The sequence below is a fragment of the Mesoplodon bidens genome, assembly GCF_964165515.1.
Source record: "Mesoplodon bidens genome assembly, chromosome: 13".
In the NCBI taxonomy this organism is placed as follows: Eukaryota; Metazoa; Chordata; class Mammalia; order Artiodactyla; family Ziphiidae; genus Mesoplodon; species Mesoplodon bidens.
Window position 1 is genome coordinate 12,798,444 of NC_138169.1, and position 20,629 is coordinate 12,819,072.

Sequence of the window (20,629 nt, forward strand, 5' to 3'; positions counted from 1 at the left end):
TGCAAACAAGGCCTGTTTGACCTACTTCCTAGGACATGGGGAGTCTTTCTCATCTCCTTCCTGTCCCCTCCCCCACTCGAACCCCCATTTCCTCCCCTCAAGGTCTTCTGCACTCTAAGCGCCCAGGAACGCCTGTGTGCGGTGGAGATGGCTGTGGGGCTGTCTGGAACCTCAGTGAGCCCTCTGACTCAGCTGGAGAGGCGATACGCTTGGGGACATTCCGTTCCGGTTTCTACCCTTGCTGGTTCGCTGTGCTCTTTTGTAAGAGGAATTTCATACCTTGGAGACGCTTTGTACATATTTGTAATGACTTTATTAAAAAACAAAACAAAACAAAACTGGTTGTGTGCTTCCAACCAAAGGCCTCTGCGTTTTCATTTCCTTTTGGAAGGTTGGTCTCCAAAGACTACGGGAGGACCTGGCCGCACACGCCAACCTTCCCTGAGACAGAAGGCCACACGCTCATCTCCTGTCCCTGTCGTGTTCCTGGGAACACCCCAAAGGGAGGGTCGGCCTAAGCAGTACCCTTGGGTTGAGCAACAGTTTGGGGGAACTGGTCCAACAGTTCAAGGTCAGTGCACAGAAGCATCGTTTATGCATGACATGACGCAGATAAGCAAGTGAGCCTGCAGACTGATGTCTCCAACTATGGGTGAACGGACCGCTCAGGGTGGGGTACTTTCACCTGCATTTACCTGGTCTGCGTTGTACCAAGAGACCAAGTTCTAGTTTATTCCTAAGAATGGTAGGTTGAGGACAGGTGGTTTTTCTAGATAATAGATCCTTTTTCCTTCTTTGGGGACCCACCCCTTTCCCACTCTCAGTCCATGTGACTTGGAGGGATGGACTTCATTTCCCACCCACCTCTGTTTTCCCACGTCCAGAGCTCAACAGCCGACCGAAGCCTGTCCAGCGCTCTGAGTCCCCAAGGCTAAAGTGATTGGTTTGGGAGCAAACTAATGAGAATCAACCTCAGAACTCCTGCTGGAGCTTTGGGGAAGCAGGGGCTCTCTTTGCTGGGGTTGTGAAGCTGGTAGAACGTAAGCAAAGAGCTTCTGGAGGCTCTCTTCCCACCACGTGGGATCCGACTGCCTGAAGACTAAACCATCTCAAAGGAAAACAATTGAGGGATGGAAAGACATGACCCTACTATCATCCCTGGAGCCCTTGAATCCAGCTGTACCTAAAGCCCATACTGTTACATGAACCAAATAAAGTCCTTCTTTTACTTAAGCTGTATTTGGCTTGGTTCACAAATAATTTCAACCAAAAAGTTCTGCTTGATGATGCTTTTGTGGCTGGCTTCATAATGTTGACCTGAGAGGCACCAATTGTCACCTAATGCTGTTTACATTTTAAATATCCATCGTCATCTGGCATCTGAGAAAACCCTTCTTGAATCAGCCCATGCATCTGGGGTCCAATCAACCTATAGTTAATGGCCATAGTGGGCTCTGTAGCTGCCACCCCAAGATCCCTTCTACCAGTTCTGGGTGCCATCCTGCACCTTTGTGTGCTTTGTAGCACCCGACACCTTCAGAGGCCTGGGCCTCCTCAATGGAGTGGCTGAGACGTCTCCCACCCCCCACATTGGCCCACAGCTGGGAGCACAGAAACCTCAGGGTGGGACAAACTCTGAGATGCAGCTGATACTCCGGAACTCCCGGCAGGACCAAGCTGAGCTGGGACTTCTCTGAGAGTCACCCTCTTGTTGGGCTTCATCCCCTCCCTCTTCTGATTCACTCATTCCCTTACTAGTTTCTCCTGGGAGCACTTCCTTAATAAATCAAGCGCCAACTCAATGGGATCTACTTTGGGGAAAAACTGCCATCAGACGACCACCCCCTTCATGAAATGTGTCTTTGAATTTGTCCTAAAACAGGTCCACCTGGCTTTAAAGGGCAAACGGAGACCCAAGGCCGTGGATGTAACTTTCAACAACAGATCATATTTATTGGCAGAATGGAACTTAAGGGTACATTAAAAACACCAAAGGCAGCTCTGTTTGGCCCAGAGCAAAAGTACTAAAAGATTCCAGGACTCGCTTTTTACATTTTCTCTTTCCAACCCCAAGTCTTGGCAGCCTGCAAGTCTCCCAATGCCTCTCACACGCTCCCCTAAGGAAGGTAATGAACCTATTACATCCAGGTCCAGAGCTTGCTTTTTTCATCTCATATTTATTATGGTCAAGACCTTTTACGTTAGGAGGGCCATTTCCAAAGACTTCGTGGAACTTGAGTCAGTGAGTCATAAAATATTAAGAACAGGATTCTCCGACCTGACACTCGATTAATCCTCCTTCTAACAAATGAGTTGCAGAGCTGAGACAGGTAAAAGAGAGTGGCATTGTTCTTCCTTTCCAACGGTGGCTCTTGGCTGCTTCTACTAAAAACTCGTGCTAGGGAAAACATGCTGCTTTATGTTTGGAAACCTCTGCCCTGGCCACTGTTCCTCCCTAAAGCAGAAGTTAAATCCTCCCACCCAAAAGAAAACCTCCAGACATGACTTTCCCCCCAGAGGGTAGGGAATGAATAGATAAAATCCTAAACTAAATCATCCCACCTGCCCCCGAGTGTTCCCCACACTTGACACTCTGTAGAGTGTCAGAGACATGGCTCATTATTTGTGGAATGGTAGAGGGTTTTTTCGGTGGCATGAGTGTAATTGACAAAACCGTTGGGGTATTCACCAGTAATCTACATTGTTAGTTTCCCTGGTTCCAGTAGATAATACAATAGGCTTTGTCACCCTGGAGATGGCTACAGGGAGGTGAAGTGACTTCTCAAAGCCATGCAGAGTTTGGAATCAGAATTCCAGGCCTGACTCCCAACAGACTGATCTATCTCCTCTGTCACATGCTGGCACTTTACTAAGTAAGTCTTCTCCAGCTGCAATTTCTCATGCTTCTTTGATGGCATCTGCAGGCGGGCGATCTTTCTGATAAAAACCAGTTGCAGAAGCTCCTGTTGCTTCCCTTCAGTTCTTCCTCCAGGCAGGGGGTACAGAGCAGCCGAATCTGCCTTGGCCCCATTTCCCTCCACTTCCCCTCCCGAGCTGATTATCCAGGCAAGTGGCATTGTAACATCGCGGCCATTGCCATAGTAACAGAGCTTGAAAGATGCCACGCTGCCCTGGAAGGGATGTCTTGCTGGGTATCAGGAAATAGCCAGGGATGTCAGGCAAAGGAAAAGGTCCTGGCTTGACAGCACACAGGGGTGAACGTTCTGAATCTCTTGGGGACAGGATGGGCGTGTGAATACTGGCTGAGAGTGAGGTGGCAACAAGGCTCCCACCATTTCTCCTGGGGCTTTCTCGCTAATCTGCTCAGTAGCCACACAGATTGCTTTCTCTGTAATGCCATTGGCGCTAGCCTATTGTGCTGAGGCTGACAATGAGAGAATAGAGTTGGGAGGTGGGTAGGGCAGACAAGATTCCAGTGGCTTCTAAGGGATCCACCTGTGCCTTCTCCTCCCAGATTTCAGAGCAGGGAGGGTCTCATGGGTGGAGAACTTGTGTCACAGAGATTAGTAGCTCTGGTATAGAGATTCCAGAAACACTGATCACTGCTGTGTTCCAAACCACCACCCTGGCTTGTGTAAAAATCCATAACGTGGATCATGCCTTTTGCTCTGAAGGCTACCAGGGGAGAAGGCAATGGCCACAGGAGCTGTTGACAAGCCTGAGTCTTAAGTGAGGGACAGGACAAAAGGAGGAGGAGAGAAATAAAGATGGGAGTGGACACCCCATGACATCTGCATCTGCACCAGAGCTGGCCTTTCTTGATAGCTAATCACGATTGAGCATCCCCGCCAGAGTCCAGCTAAACAGCAATTCTAAGGACCAAGTCTTTCCATGGACCCAACCACGACTAGATTTCAGGAGCTAGTGTCCACTATTAGCATTCTCAGTACAGTCCAAATCAAACGTGCTATGCACCTGAGCCACTGATGGGCTTCAGAATCACCTCTTGTGCTTTTAAAGAAACATGTCTGGGAGGGCCCACACCTGAAGTGTCTGAGCAGTTGGTCAGCATGTGGCTAACAGTCAGGCTCTGAAGCCAGACAGACCCGGGTTGGAAACTTGGTCCATCATTGCTCACTGGGTGACCCTGGGAAAGTTTCCACATGGAGCTCTATGCCTCAGTTTCCTCATCTGTGAAACGAAGGAAACAACAGTACCTCCGCCATAGGGCTATTGTGAGGATTACAGGGGGTCGTCCGGGCAGGAGGCTCAATGCTGTGCCCGGCTCACACTAAGTGTTTGGTACACGTAGTTACTGTAGGTATAAGGTGGGGCCCAGCATTTGTATTTGGAAAATACTTCACAGTGATTCTCATCTGCGGACTTGGGCCACTTAGGGGGAGACAGTATCTCCAGGTCTCTCTCTAGTTTGCAGCATCAGGTATTAGGTCACCATGAGTTAAAATAATCCACAGGTGGGACTTGGTCCATTACCAGTTCCTTGACTTGGAGGGAAGTGGGAGACCTACATAGGTGGAGACCAAGTCTGAGTGAGAAGGCGTCCCCATGTGTAGGGGTAGGATGCACACACCATGATCAGAACAAGAGAGGAAGGTGAAGGTGGGGAAGGGGACAGGGGCCTGGCTTTAGAGGAAGAGATGGAGAGAGGCAGGAAGGAGGACAGTCAGTGCTTGAGGCTTTTTTCCCAGGAAGCCCCTGGAGTTGGACCCAACACCGCTGACCCTCCACCATCTCCCTGGTGTGCCTGGGAGCATCGATGCCGCAGTCTTCAGCCCTAGTACACCTGGAAGTGTGCCGAAGTGGCCCCGTCCTTCCAGCAGCGCAGGGTATCCACGGCAACTGAGCGGCAGAGCGGGCAGGTGCGCTCACGGTCCAGCCAGAGGCAGAGGCACTCCTCACAGAACACGTGCTGCGGGGACAGCGACCAGGACCACTGGTGTCACTTTCCCAAGCATCCACCCTGTGCCCGCCTTGGTCCTAGGAGCTGGAACCCAGTAGGAACAAAACAGACAATTCCTGCCCTCACAGAACTTGTATTCTAGCTGGGGAGACAACTAGCAAGAGGAATCTCTGAGAGGCAGAGTCTGCCAGTGGTTAAGTGCTGAGATGGAAAAGCAGGGCAGGGGGGATAAGAGGGCTTGGGAGGCCTGTGATGGTGAATGGGGTGGCCTGGAAGGATGTTCCTGAGATACTGATATTTAGGTAAAACTTGAAGGAGGGTGAGGAGTGAGCCCTGGTGATATCTGGGAAAAGAGTGCTCCAGGCAGAGGGAATAGCCATGTGCAAAGGCCCCGAGGCAGGAGTGTGCCTGGTGTGCTGGAGGAACAGCAAGGAGACTGGGGCTGAGCCTGGGGGTAGAGGGCGGGATGAGGTCAGAGAGTTGTGTAGGGCCTTGGGAGGGCTTTGGCTTTTATTCTGAGAGAAGCAGGGAGCCATGGCAGGGTTTTGAGCAGAGGGCTGACTTGATATGATTTGTATTTTAAAAAGATCCCTTTGGCAGCTGGGTTGAGAACAGACCACAGGGGTCAAGAGAAACATGGGGAGACTGGAAACATTAACGGGTTCCACCACCCTCTGGCTGTATAACTTGGACAAGTGATTTAACCTCCCTGTGCCTCTTTTTCCTCACCTGTAAAATGGGGATACTACTACTGCCCTCATAGGAAGATTGACTAACATTAAAGTACTTTCACAGGACAATCAAACACACTATATGATTCTTGACTGGATCCTGGATGTGGGGAAAAACCCTAGCTGTGAAGGATGTTAAAGACGATTAGAGAAATTTGAATATATATTTGAATATTAGTATTTTATATCAATTAAAAATTTGATACTGTGATAGTAGAATTGTGGCTATGGGAGAGAATGTCCTTGTTCTTGGGAAATGTCTGCTGAAATATTTAGGGATGATAGAATCAAAATGTCAGCCACTTATTCTCAACAGGTTTAGGGGGAAAAATCTATACTAAGAAAAGGCAATGTGGTAAAACGTTCACGATTAGTGAATCTAGGTAAAGGATAAAAGGGTGTTCGTTCTACTATCCTTCAACTTTTCTGTAGGTTTGAGATTTTTTAAAATAAAATTGATAATATAAAAATCCAAACCAAATGTGTTTTTTTTGTTTTTTTTGCGGTACGCGGGCCTTTCACTGTGGCCTCTCCCGTTGTGGAGCACAGGCTCCGGACACACAGGCTCAGCGGCCATGGCTCACGGGCCCAGCCGCTCCACAGCATGTGGGATCTTCCTGGACCGGGGCACGAACCCGTGTCCCCTGCATCGGCAGGCGGACTCTCAACCACTGCGCCACCAGGGAAGCCCCAAACAAAATGTTTTTTAAAAAAGTTTAAAAAAAGGCACTTAGACCAATGAATGCCTGGCAAATAATAAGTTTTCTGTAAGTGTTGGCTTGGCTATTATACAGTAATAGTTATTATTACATTATATCTGTTTATTGTTTATTATCTGTCTCTCCATGGCAGACTGTAAGCTTCTTATAAACCCATTCTGGCACAGTATGCAGTAGGTGCCTAATTGTAGAAAGTGTTCTAAAGAAGCGCTCCATGATGCTATAGGAGTATGTTACAGGGGGACTAGTCTGATCTAGGGGGTAGTCGAGGAAGACTTCTTGAAGGTGGTGACACTTGTGTTGAAGCCTGAAGGATGTTCGGGAGTTAACTAGGTGACGAGAGGGGGCGGGGGCTAGAGCATTCCAGGCTGAAGGGAACAGATGTGCAAAGCTCCCGAGATGGGAAAGCGTTTAAGGCTCTCAAGGATGGCCAATGTGGCTACAGTGAGGTGGGTGTAGGGGAGTGGGGGAGAGGAGGTGAGCAGGCCACACAGAGTCTGGACGCCCATGCCCAAATTCTCACCATGGGCTGAAGGGCAGGACCCAGGGGTCAGTAGACCCAGCGGGCCCCATGAGGGCAGTGACTGCTGCTGTTGTCTTCCCACTGCCCAGCCCTGAGCCTGCACAGAGTAGGGGTTCTGACAAACAATGCCTTTCCAGGCAGGTTAGGTGGGAGATTCTGGAGATACTAGGATGATGAAGACCTGGTCCCTGGCCTCCAGGAGCTCACAGTTTCCTTCTCAGATAATCAGGCAGGACCAAATCTGGTGCCAAATTAAGAGATTCAAAGAACACAGGACCACCCAGGGGCTGGGCTGGAGGAGTTCATGACCCAGGACTGCCTCCAGTATTTGGAGAAAGGAATGAGCCCCTACAGAGGGAAGGGGAGAAGGGGTCCTTCCAAGCTGGGAAGTGTAGGGTTGGGTGGGTTTGTGGTCAGTGGGGAATGCAGGTGGTGCTGCATTGTTAACAGTTCCCTGGCTGTGTCTCCTGGAGCACGGAGTTGGGAGAGGTGTCCCTAGGGTGGGACCGGCTACCCCATCCTGATCCCAAGTTCTATCCAGACTCCCCATGTCTTGCTCAAAGATTAAGAGCAGGCTCTCTGAGCCTGTCTCCTTCTCTGTAAAACAGGGCTACTATTTCCCCCACAAGGTATCTGTAAGGATGCAAACAGGTAAAGCCTATCATAAAGCATCAAGTGTGAGGCACGTGTAAGTAAAAAATCAATGGGGGTTGTTACACTCTTGCCCTCTTTCCTTTGTATCACCAGCCCTCTGAAACCAAACTCCTGGTAGTGACCAAGAAGCAGAGGGCAGTTTGTTCTGTAACATACTCTGACTCTTCTCTTTGGCAAGGAGGGCTTTAAATACGGCAGATTTCTGACTTTGTGTTCAAGATGCCTTTTCCCTGACCCCCTGTAGGCTGGCAGGAGGCATGCCATAAATACTGTGGAGTGACCGATCAGGCGAGTGTGCGCTGTCTGAGCAGAGAGTTCTAACCTCTGGACACTAATGCTCAGTGTCTGCCTGACTAGCTCCAACTGACAATCTGCTTCTCAGGCCCCAGCTCTGGGAGGCGGTGGTAGGTGGTGGGTGTGAGTGACCCACTGAGCTTAATTTGATGGCCCTTTGAAGGCGAGATAGGATGTTCCTTTAGCCCAGTGGGCTCTTCATCTATCCATGCATGCATCTGCCCTTCTATTCATCGATCCAACTATCCATTCATCCACCCATCCATTCCCCCATCTACCCATCTATTCACCCACCCATCTGTCAATCCATTTGCCCATCCACCCAGTCACCCACACATTTATCTTTATCCACCCACCTTTGCACTCACCCACCCACCCCTCCACTTGACTACCATCCACCTCCATCCCAACCATCCATCCATCTCCTCTATCCCATCCATCCAACCATCCATCCATATATCCGTGCCATTCTATCCATCCATCCCATTCCATCCCTCCTCCATCCATCTCATCCCATTCCATCCATCCATCCATCCATCCAATGTTTACTGAGTCAGTACTGTGATTCCACTACTAAGAAAGACAGACATGGTCACCACTCTCAGGTGGCTTATAATGTGGCAAAGAGGAGACAGACCTTACACAACCCGTTGCCCAATTAATCATCTAGCTGACAACTGAGATAAGTGCTATGAAGGAAAAACACAGGATCTGCGAGGAAATGTAGCTGGGGGCACTGACGAGACTGGAGAAACAGAATCAGAGAAGCCTTTATTGAGGATGTAAAGGCTCATTACTGACTCATTCATTCATTTGTTCATTCATTCAGTGCATTTAGGAATTAACAAGGCCCTTTCACCTGTGGAAGTCATCGCTGCCCTTCTAAGCCGGGCTCACAGCAGCAGAGGAAGACTGAGACGTGTGCTAGGCCTGGCCACGTATGTGGGCTTCAACCACCACTGGATGTGGCCCCTGCTCCTGGATCTGGGGTGACGGTGTCTTGTCCAACCTCCCCCCCCCACCACTAATTCTAATCCAGCTGTGGGAAGACGTAGTGGTACCGGGAGAAGAACGCGAGAGAGGCAAACAGACTAAGGGTGGAGAGACTGCCAGCAAGGAAGAAGGAAAACTTTCACCTTGACATCCTATTCAAAGCATTGCTGCTACCAAGAAGGAAATACAGATGCTCTGAAGCATATGAGAAGATGCTCACCTGCTCTCATACTTAGGCAAATGCAAATGGAAACTGCACCAAGATAGTGTTTGTCACCTGTCAGATTGGCGACGCTCAAAACAGGCTTGATAACACAGTATGTTGGTGAGGGAGGAGAGCAAGAGGGCGCGTCACGCTCCGCACTGGGGTTGCAAACGGATACACTCTTTATGGAGGGCGATTTAGCAACGTCTGTCAGAACTGCATACCCTCTGACCCAGTAATTCCACCACTAGGAATCTACCCTACTAAGAGCTTGCACACACGTGAAATGGAATACGTGCCAATGAGAGCTAATATTTATGGAACTCTGACCACGCACCAGGCATGGTTCTAAATGCTTCACCTGAATTCACTCATTTCATCAACACGATGAGTCCAGGTAGGTGCTATAGATCTCCCTATTGCTGATCTCTCATAACAGCCATATTTGTCTTAACAAAAGATTATGAACTGCTAAATGCCCATCAATAGGAGAATGGTTAAACAAATTATGGTCTATCCATAAAATGGGATGTTACACAAATAAGGAACAATCTCTTCAGGCAGAGTTTCAAGTCAAAAAGAAAAGACGCAGAATGCAGTTTGGGTAGAATGTGCCGCAGCTTATGTCTTTTTGGAAAATATATGTTTGTGTATATGTGTGTGTATATATATTTAAATTCTGCAAAGCATCTCTGGGAAGATATAAAGGGAACTGGCCCAGTTGCCCGTGTGGGTATTTAGGGGCCTAGGGAGCTGGGGATAGGGGTAGGAACCCTGTCACCACTTCCCTTTTTGTATCTTTAAAATATTTTTTTAATGAACTTTTTATTTTGGAATAATTTTAGACTTACAGAAAAGTTGCAAAGGTAGTACAGACAGTTCTTGCATTACCCCTCACCCAGTTTCAGTCTCCCCTAGTATTATCCTCTTGCATCACCGTGGTACATTTGTCAAAGCTAAGAAATCCACATAGATGCATGACCATGGACTAAACTCCAGACTTTCTTCAGATTTCATGAGGCTAGTTTTTCTCTCCTGTTCTCTCTCTGTTCCAGGTCCCACACTGCATTTAGTCATCATGACTTCTTCATCCCCTTTTTGAATTTTTGAGTCATGCAAATTTATTCTCAATTTAAAAATAAGTACAGTTAAAGATTAAAAACGAACCTCCTAGACATCCCCAAACAGCAAAACCAAAAAAATTTTGCTGATGCCAAAAGAGGACCCCACCTCCTGTCCTCCTACCCCTGGAAGGTGGGGGGGACCCCTGTGCTCTCCCATTCCTTCTAGTCTGCAGGCTACGCCTCCCCCAAAGTCTTCTCAGCCTCCAACTCATCGCTCTCCGGCCTGGTCCCCTGGGACACTGCATGACTCTCTCTTACGCAGCACTTATCACTGCCTGCCTTGTTTCATAGTTATTTATGTATGCGTCTGTTTCCCCAAGGAGACCGTGTGTTCTAGAGAAGGGGACAGGGTCTATGTGCCCTCTGCCTCCCCTCCCCGGTATCTGATAGGATGCTTTGACTCATACACATTTGCTGAATTGACATCTTAGCCCCTGATGTCGGGGGGAGGGGGAGGGGGAGAAGGAAGAGGAGCGCGGGGAGGAGGCAAAGGGATACATTTAGGTAGTTAAAGGTAACTGACCAGTACTGACTACTGTGGGTTGGTGACCCACAACTAATAACGAAAACAAATGGTAATAATAATTATAATGATACTAATAACTGTAATAATCGTAAGTTTTAGGGCTGAATAATTAAAGTTTAGCTCTTTCCAGAGATGATCTCATTTAATCATAATAATAACTCTATAAAGTAGGCATTATTATGATACCCATTTTATAAATGAAAACAACCAAGGCTCAGGGAGATGGGCTGACCCGCTCGGGGTCCACACTGCTGCTGAGATTCAAACTCAGGTTACTCTGACACTATACCCTACTGAAATTTTCATTTTCTATGTTTTACCACTGCAATCAAAGCTCAGAGAGGTGAAGTAAACCTGCCCAAGGGCAGCCAGCTAGTAAAAGGCAGAACTGAGATTTGACCTTGGGTCTGAGGGACTCCAGGCTTGACTACACTGTTCCCAAAGACCCATCCCAGAGCCCCAAGGTTTGGTCATTTGGTTTTGGTCAAGTGTCCCATGCAGGCACTTGGGACTTCTGCATGGGGCAGGGCCCTGCGGTCCCCCAACCTCCATCTCCAATGGCCCCACCCAGTCCTGCTCACCTGGCACATAAGGATCAGAGGCTCTCGGAACTCAGCCTGGCAGATAGCACAGATGTCACCAGCTTCTGTGCACTGCTGCCCAGTGGCCCGGACTCCATAATTCTGTTTGATGGAAGGGAGAGAGACACAGACACAGCTGTGGTCCCTCGCTGGAGAGACACCCTCAGAAGCACAGCAAGGTCTGTTTCTGGCTCCTGGTTCCTGTGATCTTGGTCAGGACCATCAGAAGCCAACTCACCTGAGAGGTGCAGAGAAGCTTCAGGGCTTTCCTAACTCCACCCACGCGGCCACAAATGTCGAAAGACTGAAAGGAGAGCGAGGTGATGGCTGAAAAGTATCCAAGGATTGTTCAGGATCTCTTTCACCATTCCTGAACAACCACCATGGACCCTCCTCATCTTTGACTCCAGACATTTTCAGGGCACATCCCCCCATTTGAAACTCCTCACTCCCATCAGTTTTGCTGGGCTTTTGTCTTGCTGCCTTCCATCAGCAGTCTCCCCTGCCAGTGGGGCCAGGATAGCAAACATATGGCATGCCTACTGTCTTTTCCCCCTCCCAAGCCCTGGGCAGGCATTGCTAATTGATCGCAGCACTCTTCTTCTGAGTCAGGGCATAATCATTCTTCTCTGTCCAGCACTCCAGTCAGCCACTGCCAGCAGATCAGAATCAGTAGGCAAAATAAGCCCCAGTGGTTGACAGTGCATGGGTTGCCTGGCTAGCCCTGCTTGGAGGAAGGAAAGGGAACACTTGCATTCCTCCAGAATTCTCTAAAGCCTTAAATAGAAAAGGGAAAAGAGAGAGGAGGATGTGTTTATTGTTAGGGGGGGACGCCTGATTTGTACTAATGATGAAAAGAGAAGCACTGCACACTGATTTGCAGAGCTGAGGGTATGCAAGTTAAGAGGAACCGAAAACAAATTCTGTAGCAGTATTGTCGGTGGGTTGAGAGCTCCAGACTTAGAGGCTTGCTCTGTGATCACTAGCTGAGTGATGCTGGGCAAGTTACTTCTCTCTGAGCCTCAGTACCCTCGCCCATAATCTAGGAGTGATAATGGTATGTATTTTGAAGGGTTGCTGTGAAGAGGACAACGTGAAATGATGGCATATGGTGAGGTTTATGGGCAAGAAATTAGGATGGCTGTAACCGTAAAAAGGAGTGAAGTACTGATATATGCTGTAACGCGGAGGAACCTCGGAAATGACGCTAAGTGAAAGAAGCCAGACACCAAAGGTTACATAGTGTATGATTCCATTTATATGAAATGTCCAGAAAAGGTAAATCCATAGAGTCTTCAGAAAGAAGACTAGTGGTGGCCAGGCACTGGTGGAGGAATGAAGAGTGATTGCTTCATGGGTGCAGGGTTTCTTTTTGGGGTGATGAACATGTCTTGGAACTAGACAGAGGTGGTAGAGGTAGACTGAGAATCTGCTAAATGCCACTGAATTATTCACTATAAAATGGTTAGTGGTTAATTTTGTGGTGTGTGAATTTAATTTTTCAATTAAACAAAGAGATTAGGGTGTTATTCCAGGCTCCCCACTTGCCCTCGCTGCTAGGCCCAGCTAGTGAATGGGTCTTCCTCAGGCCAGCCCTCCAGCCTCCCCCAGGCCACCTCACCTTGCAGAGGCTGTAGAGAACGATCAGGACCCCTCCGAGGAAGTAGCTGTTGGAGGCATCGTCACCCATGATGTATTTATACCACAGCTGGATGGGAACGAGTGATCGGAACAGCTGGCTCAACTCCTCGATGACCAGATAGAACTTTCCCTGCAACCACACAGAAAGCGTCAATTATTATTAGCAGTAAAGACCCAAAGGACCCAGCTGCGGGGCCCCCCAGCCCAGGGAGTAATGACATTCCAGGTCACAGGCAGCCCATTAATCAGCTTTGTAAAGCACTCAGGCCTGCTCCTAATGGGCCTGCAATGTGGCCGGGGAGACACGGCCCCTGCTCGCTGCCCTCGCCCGCTGCCCACCAGCCCAGTAGATCAACACTCTGGGGATCGCGTCTCAGGGAGGGAGAAACTGGACACCTTTGGCCGAGGGTTGGAGTGTGGGTCACTCCCTGGTGCCTGCTGTGGCTTTGAGGGCTCAAAGCCAATCATGGGGGCACAGTCCCTGGCCCTGCACTCAGATCACTCTCATCTCTAGGGGGCTGACCCAGGCATCGAGGGTGACTGCCCTCAGTGGCGTGGGCAGGGCAGACCACAGGATGCAGGAAGGACAGGCAGAGAAGAGGAGAGGGGGGAAGACGTGTTCTCGTTCCCAGCTGCCCCACCTACTGTCTCCAAGGAGGCAGGATCATATCTGGTGAAAGAACATGGACTTGGGTTCTCAGACCTGGGGGACTCAGAACCTTATTTTGCTGCATGTTCGTGAGCATCACTGTGCTCATCTACAGAATAGGAATCACAACTGCTACCTTCTAGGATGGCTCTGAAGATTAAAGGAAATAAACAGGAAAAGCATCTAGCGTTCTCTTTCTCTTCCTCTTTTGGCTTTTATTCAAGTCCCTCAGGCTTTCTGGGGCCTGTGCTATAAAATGGACAAGAAAATAACCCACCCTGTCGTGTCTAATAAAGTTAAACAGACACCTGCTTAGGACTCAGTAATTCCACTCCCAGGTGTGCACCTGAGAGAAATGAAAACATATGTCCATCTGTAGGTGAATGTTCACAGCAGCTTTATTCATAATATCTTCAAACTGGAAACAGCCCAAATGTCCATCAATGGAAGAATGGATAAACAAATTGTGGTACATTTATATAATAGGACATTACTCAGCAATAGAAAAGGAACAAATGTTTGCAATACACAGCAATATGAATGAATCTCAAACATTCTCTCCTATCAAAGGAGACAGATACAAAAGAGTACATAGTGTGTAATTCTGATTAATATGAAGTCCTAGAATAGCTAACATAAAACTGCACTGAAGACTTCCCTGGTGGTGCAGTCGTTAAGAATCTGCCTGCCAATGCAGGGGACACGGGTTCGAGCCCTGGCCCGGGAAGGTCCCACATGCCGCGGAGCAACTAAGCCGTGCGCCACAACTACTGAGCCTGCGCTCTAGAGCCCACGAGCCACAACTACTGGGCCTGCGTGCCACAACTACTGAAGCCCGCGCGCCTAGAGCCCGTGCTCCGCAACAAGAGAAGCCACGGCAATGAGAAACCTGCACACCGCAACGAAGAGTAGCCCCCGCTCGCCCCAACTAGAGAAAGCCCGCGCGCAGCAATGAAGACCCAACGCAGCCAAAAATAAAAAAATAAAGTTAAAAAAAATAAACTGCACTGATGGAAATAAGATCAGTGGTTGCCTGGGGTGAGCTGGGGGAGGAATGACTGCAAGGGGGCATCAAGGAATTTTGGGGAATGAAAGAAATTGTAGATTGTATATGTAAATTTTGTATTTTATATAGTGATGGGGGTGGTGCTTACACGTGGGTATACATTTGCCAAAACTCACTGAAACGTGTGCTTCAAATCTATGCATTTTCTTGTACAGATATACAATGTTATACACCTCAGTAAAGTTGATTGAAACAAATAAACAAACATAGAAACAAACAGTCCCGCCCCAAGCATACATAGCCTTAAAGATGTGAATAATCTTGGCTCCAGCAATTCTACTTCTAGGAATTTATCCTAATAATCAGGGATATGTGCTAATAGATATGCCAGTAGGAATGGCCACTGCAGCATTCTTTGAAACAGTACAAACAAAAACAGGTAACAAACTAAATGTGCAAAAAGAGGGTCTGGTTATGGTAGGGATCGATAATGCAGAGCCATACAGCCAATCAAATATCATCCTGAAAAGGAGTGACTTTGCAGTGAAGAAATCCACTACATACTGCCTTAACCAAGTGATCAAGGTTAACATCCCCAGTAATAAGTCATATTGAAGCCTAAACCCCTGATAAGATGCCCTGAGAAAAATACAGCATCATCCTGTGTATTCTGGTCAAAAACTTACAAGCTCAATTGAATCATAAGAAAATGAGACAAAGCCAAACTAAGGAACATTCTACAAAATAACTGTTCAGCATTCTTCAAAAGTGTGAAGGTCATGAAAGACAAAGAAAAGACCAAGGAATTGTTAGATTAGAGAGGACTAAGGAGATATGACAAATAAATGCAACGTGGGATCTTAGATTCGATCCTAGACCAGGAAAAAGACGTTGTGGAACAACTGGCAAAATGTGATAAGGTCTGTAGTTTAGTGAATAATAACGGTACCAATGTGAATTTCCTGGCTTTGCTAATTGTACTATGGTTATATTAGATGTTAATATTAGGGGAAGCTGGGTGATGGATATATGGGAACTCTCTGTATTATTTTTGCAAATTTTCTCTAAGTCTAAAATTATTTCAAAAGAAAAAGTTAGAAAAGAAATCATCCTGGCGAAGGATATCTATTGATTCAGGGAAATGCTCATATTATAGTTCCAAGTGGAAAAGATACAGAATGAAGAAACTACTCATTTTCGTTGTGGTTTTCTGCCTTTTCCATTTTTTTTTTTTTTTTGTACTGAGCATAGTGCTTAAACTAGAGGGAGAAAAAAGTTATAAAAACGCATTGTGGTGCTTCCCTGGTGGTGCAGTGGTTGGGAGTCGGCCTGCCAATGCAGGGGACGCGGGTTCGAGCCCTGGCCTGGGAAGGTCCCACGTGCCATGGAGCAACTGGGCCCGTGTGCCACAACTACTGAGCCTGCGCTCAAGAGCCCGCAAGCCACAACTACTGAGTCTGCGTGCCACAGCTACTGAGGCCTGCGTGCCTGGAGCCTGTGCTCCGCAGCAGGAGAGGCCGCCGCAATGAGCAGCCTGCGCACCGCAGTGAAGAGTAGCCCCCGCTCGCCGCAACTGGAGAGAGCCCACGTGCAGCAACGAAGACCCAACACAGCCAAAAAAAAAAAAAAAAAAACCAAATAAATAAATTTATTTTAAAAAAAAGTGTTGTGTATCCATCAAATGGATGATGTACAGAATGTGGACAGAGACTTTATTTCTACCCCATTATATTCTGTCTTGATGGGCTGAGCACAGGTCGCTTGGAAGAGGACTCACTGAGGCAGATGTACCCACATCTGCTAAGGACCAAGGAAAGGCATCCAGTCATCCACTCACCCAAATGTCTGACCTTGCAGAATTGGAACGTCACCCCAGGCCTGCTGAATCAGAATCTGCAATTTAACAAGGTTCCCAGGTGATGTGTGTGCACGTTCAAGTTTGAGAAGCACTATTTCAATGGATAAGTAGAACAAGGGCAGTGCAGTGATATGGGCAGGATGAGGAAAGAAAGGTATTCCAGAAGCCCAGAGGTGACGGAAAGGATGGTCAGTCTTTGGCCATCGTGCTGGGCAGCCTCCTGCTTTGTCCTCCTGGACTCATGGTGGTTGAGGACATGACCACCTCATGAAAGGTCTTATGTCCCTGTGTCTCTTGAAACCCCTGCATGCTGGCATCTGGTTGACTCTGGAGACAGACCCTGCTGACCCCTCTCAGGCTAATCTTGCACAACCAGCCTGGCTTGGTGGTTAAGAGTGTAGCTTGGGAACCAGACAGCCTGGTGTCAGATCCTGTTGCCAACCACCTTGCTATTACTGATCCTTGGCCACTGTCTTTGGATCCCCCAGTTCTCAGGCTCCACTAGCTGCGGGCTGGTCTTCTGGTCCAGACCCCAAGCTTCCCACTCACCTAACGCGTGGGTCTGGAACAGAGGTCAGCAATCTTTTTCTGCAAAGGGCCAGATAGTGAATACTTTGGCTTTGAGGTCATACAGCCTCTGTCACCACTATTCCCCTCAGCTATCGACAATAGGTAAACAAATAGGCATGGCTGTGTTCCAATAAAACTTTACTTACAAACACAGATGTTGCGAGGCATACTTGATCTGCAGCTTGTGGTTTAACAACCCTTGGGCTATAACATCAGAACCTAGATAAGTCAAGTCATGATGGGGACTCCAATACATCCCCAGAATTTCAGAGAAGGCTCAGGGATCAGCTCCTTGGCCCTTCTTTCAGGTGCTCTGCTATGTAGCCCAAGCTCTTCCTCTGTAGATGGACTAGTAGTCCCCTACTCTTTGCCGAGCTAACACCTGTTCATCTTCTGGGTCTCAGCTAACTGTCACCTCCTATAAGAAGCTTTCCTCAACTCCTTAATTAAATTAAGTGCTCCTGTTACACCCTTTAAATCACTTTAGAGCACTTCTCACAATATTAAAAACATTACTTCAGTATCTCTCTCTCCCACTGGACCCTAAGCCCCATTAGCATGAAGATAATTTGGCTCCTGGTCATATTCCCAGCACGCAGCACACAGCAGGTGCTTATTTAAGAGCTAGAGACCTCTGAAGCGTAAGATTTTCCACCCTTGTTACTCAGGTCAACATCTAGAGTTTGCTGATGCAGAAGGAGAGTTGGAACATGGAACAGAGTATTTCTCTTCATAGGCAAGCCCTGATGTCACAGAAAATAAAATAAAGGGAGAGAGTGCTAAAGGCAGCAATTAGCTGCTGGGGGGCCGGCCACTTGGAGAGGAGGTAAAACCACCGGGGAAAACCGGGCATATCCCAGTGAAACCATCTCTCTCTAATTAAGCAGTTTTATAATTCCAGGTTGCTTAAGCATGTTATTTCTGACGACCACCGAATGGAACATGTGGTTTCTCCAGGGTGTCAGACAACAAGGAAAGCGATCAGATTATGACCCGTCTGCCCTCCCTGCCACCCGTGAAGGGGGAACAGCAGCAGTTGCTGCAGAACTTAGGCACAGAGAGCTCGCTGCTGGGATTCTGATTAAGGGGGCGGGAGCAGTCAAGGAGGGGAAGGCAGGTTCTGTTCTGACTTTTACTGTGAGGATGGCAGAGGGACCAAAAGTGAAGTGGGAAGCAAGGAAACGACAGAGGGCTGACGGGAAGGGAGTGGGAAATGAAGGCGAGCAGGATGCTGAGAAGCCGAAGAGAGGAACAGGTTAGGAGACTTTCGGAGAACGCACCTACCTGGGAAAGGTGATGTGAAGGATCACGGGGATGAAGAGGAAGGGGAGGGAGACATAATCAGAGTTGTTAGCAGCGTAAATGTACAAAGATGTAAAGAATGGATAAACAGGGATAAAAGTTTTTTTCTGCATCAAAATTAATATGAATATGTATACGGCTTTACCTGTTTATAAATCTCTTTCATACACATTTTCTCACCTACAGAAGTAGGACAGCACAGCAGTTAAGGGCATGGGAATTGGGCCTCCAAAGTCAAATCTGTTACCTACTAAATTGGTTGATTTTGGACAATAACTTAACTTCTCTGAGCCTCAGTTTCCTCATCTGTAAATGGGGTTGAAAACACATACACACAGACACACACACAGACACACACACACACACACAGTGGTATGCTGGCAAATCAGTTCTCCAGAAAACAACCAAAAAAAAATGGGCCTGATATGTGTGCTTCCAATTTCTGTGGTGTAAGTACTCCCACAGGGCCAATTTCAAGCTTCCTAGGGTTTAACGCTGCTTGCAAATTTCCTGAAAATGTAACCATTGGCTTTCACAAGCCCAAGCAAACTTGCTCCAACAGGCCAAGGTGATTGTGAGGATTGAATGAGCAAATGCACCTAAAACATAGGTACCCAGGAAGGGCCCAGTGCATGATAAGAGCTAGTAAAGAACCTCATGATGATCTGGGGATGTGGGCATTATTACTGTCACTCATGTTCTTTTAGAGACAGGACACCTCAGGTTCAAAAGAACTAAGGAATGAACGAGAATGAGGCAGAGGTGCTATCTGGGACGCCCAGGCCCAGGCTGCATGAGACCCGGCAGCTGTCGCTGCCTCCCTCTTGCTTGCCCTTCCTCCCCTCTCACGTTGTGAGAAACCCAAGGGACAAGGGGAGACCACGTGCAGAGGCCAGGTGCAGAGGGAGGGGTTCTGAGCGACACTACACAGGGGAGAAGCAAGGAACCCAGCCAACAGGGAGAACCGAGGCCCCAGATATAGGACCTGAGCAAGTCATCCCACCCATGGCAGCTGAGGCATTAGACCTGTGAGTAAAAAAGCCGTTGTGGATGGTCCAGCCTCAGCGGACATCACATGGAGACCAGCTGTCCCTAGTGTACCCTGGCTGACCTCCTGACCCACAGAATCATGGGAAATAATAAAATGGTGGTTGTTTTAAGCCAAAAGAAAGAAAAAAGGAGAAAAATGAACTGAAGTGCTCATCTAAGGAGGTGATGGTGACGTTTGCCGGTGCTTCTTAAGGCTGGCTTGTTGGGTTAGCACTCCAAGATCCTGTGCCAAAAAGCCAGCCACACTGCCATGAGGAGAGCGATACCTGTGCTTCTTTCTAGAATGTTCTTTGAAGAACACAAATCTGATCATTGTGGACCCCTGCTTATAACCCTAGGCCGGGGGCCTTTGGGAGGTCATCAGGTTATGAGGGTGGAGCCCTCATGAATGGGATTACCGCCCTTATAAGAAGAGACATGAGAGCATCCTCCCTCCTTCCATGTCTGTCTGTCTGTCTCTCTCTCCCAAACCCCTGCAATCATTCTTGACACTCCTTTCTCTCAGAACCAACATCCAATTCATCTACAAATTCTGCTGGAAACAGCTCCCTAACAACTTCTGTCGTTGTCCCCCTATGATTTATTCCTCACACGGTATCCAAAATGAGCTTCTCAAAATACAAGGCAGAACAAATCATCCCAGGGCTCAAACCTGCCAATGTCTTCTATCTCCCTCAGAGTGACATCTGAAACTCTCACCCTATCTTCCAGATCCTATGAGATCTGCCTCCTGCCCACATGTCTGATGTGCCTGATTCTCAAAAAAAACCCCAAAAAACAGAAAAAAATAAAAAACCAAAAATCCCCAAAAAACAAAACAAGCACAATTCTACCTCAGGGTCTTTGCACTTGCTCTTCCCTCTTCCTGGAGCACTCTTCTTCCTGATGTCTGCAAGCTGGCTCCCTCACTTCCCTTGGGTCTTGGCACACATGTCATCTCATCAGGAAGGATCACTGAACAGTGTACATAAGATAGCACCCCTGCACTTCCTACTTCCCCCCATCCTCCTCATCCTCTGTATTCAGCTTTCATTTTTCTTTTTTGCACTCACCCCCAACATGGACTATATTTCTTTGTTATGCTCCTGAAATACAGGGGCTCTGTGTCTTTTTTGGCATTACCATTTCTGTTTGCAGAGTCTAGAGGAGCGCGCTTGAAACCAAACGGGGTGCTCAGCCGAATGAATAAGTAGGCCTCAGCGTCTTCATCTATAGACTGCAGGTAATAATAGTATGTCCCTCAAAGAGTTTTGATGTTAATAACAGCAAATACATACACTTCTGAAGGCTTATTACTTGCCAAGTGCTGTTCTAAGCACTT

General features: G+C 47.9%; 1 protein-coding gene across 1 annotated transcript in view; it reads right to left on the reverse strand.

Moving 5' to 3' along the window:
* Positions 1–1,921: 1,921 nt before the first annotated feature.
* Positions 1,922–20,629, reverse strand: part of RNFT2 (ring finger protein, transmembrane 2) — a gene marked incomplete at its 5' end in the record, with an annotated part of 63,559 nt that continues 44,851 nt past the window's right edge. The window contains 4 exons of the mRNA XM_081252115.1: positions 1,922–4,891; positions 11,233–11,334; positions 11,471–11,536; positions 12,854–13,003. Of these exons, the coding sequence (XP_081108241.1) occupies positions 4,757–4,891; positions 11,233–11,334; positions 11,471–11,536; positions 12,854–13,003 (453 nt within the window). The 3' untranslated portion in view covers positions 1,922–4,756. The remainder of the gene's footprint in view (positions 4,892–11,232; positions 11,335–11,470; positions 11,537–12,853; positions 13,004–20,629) is intronic.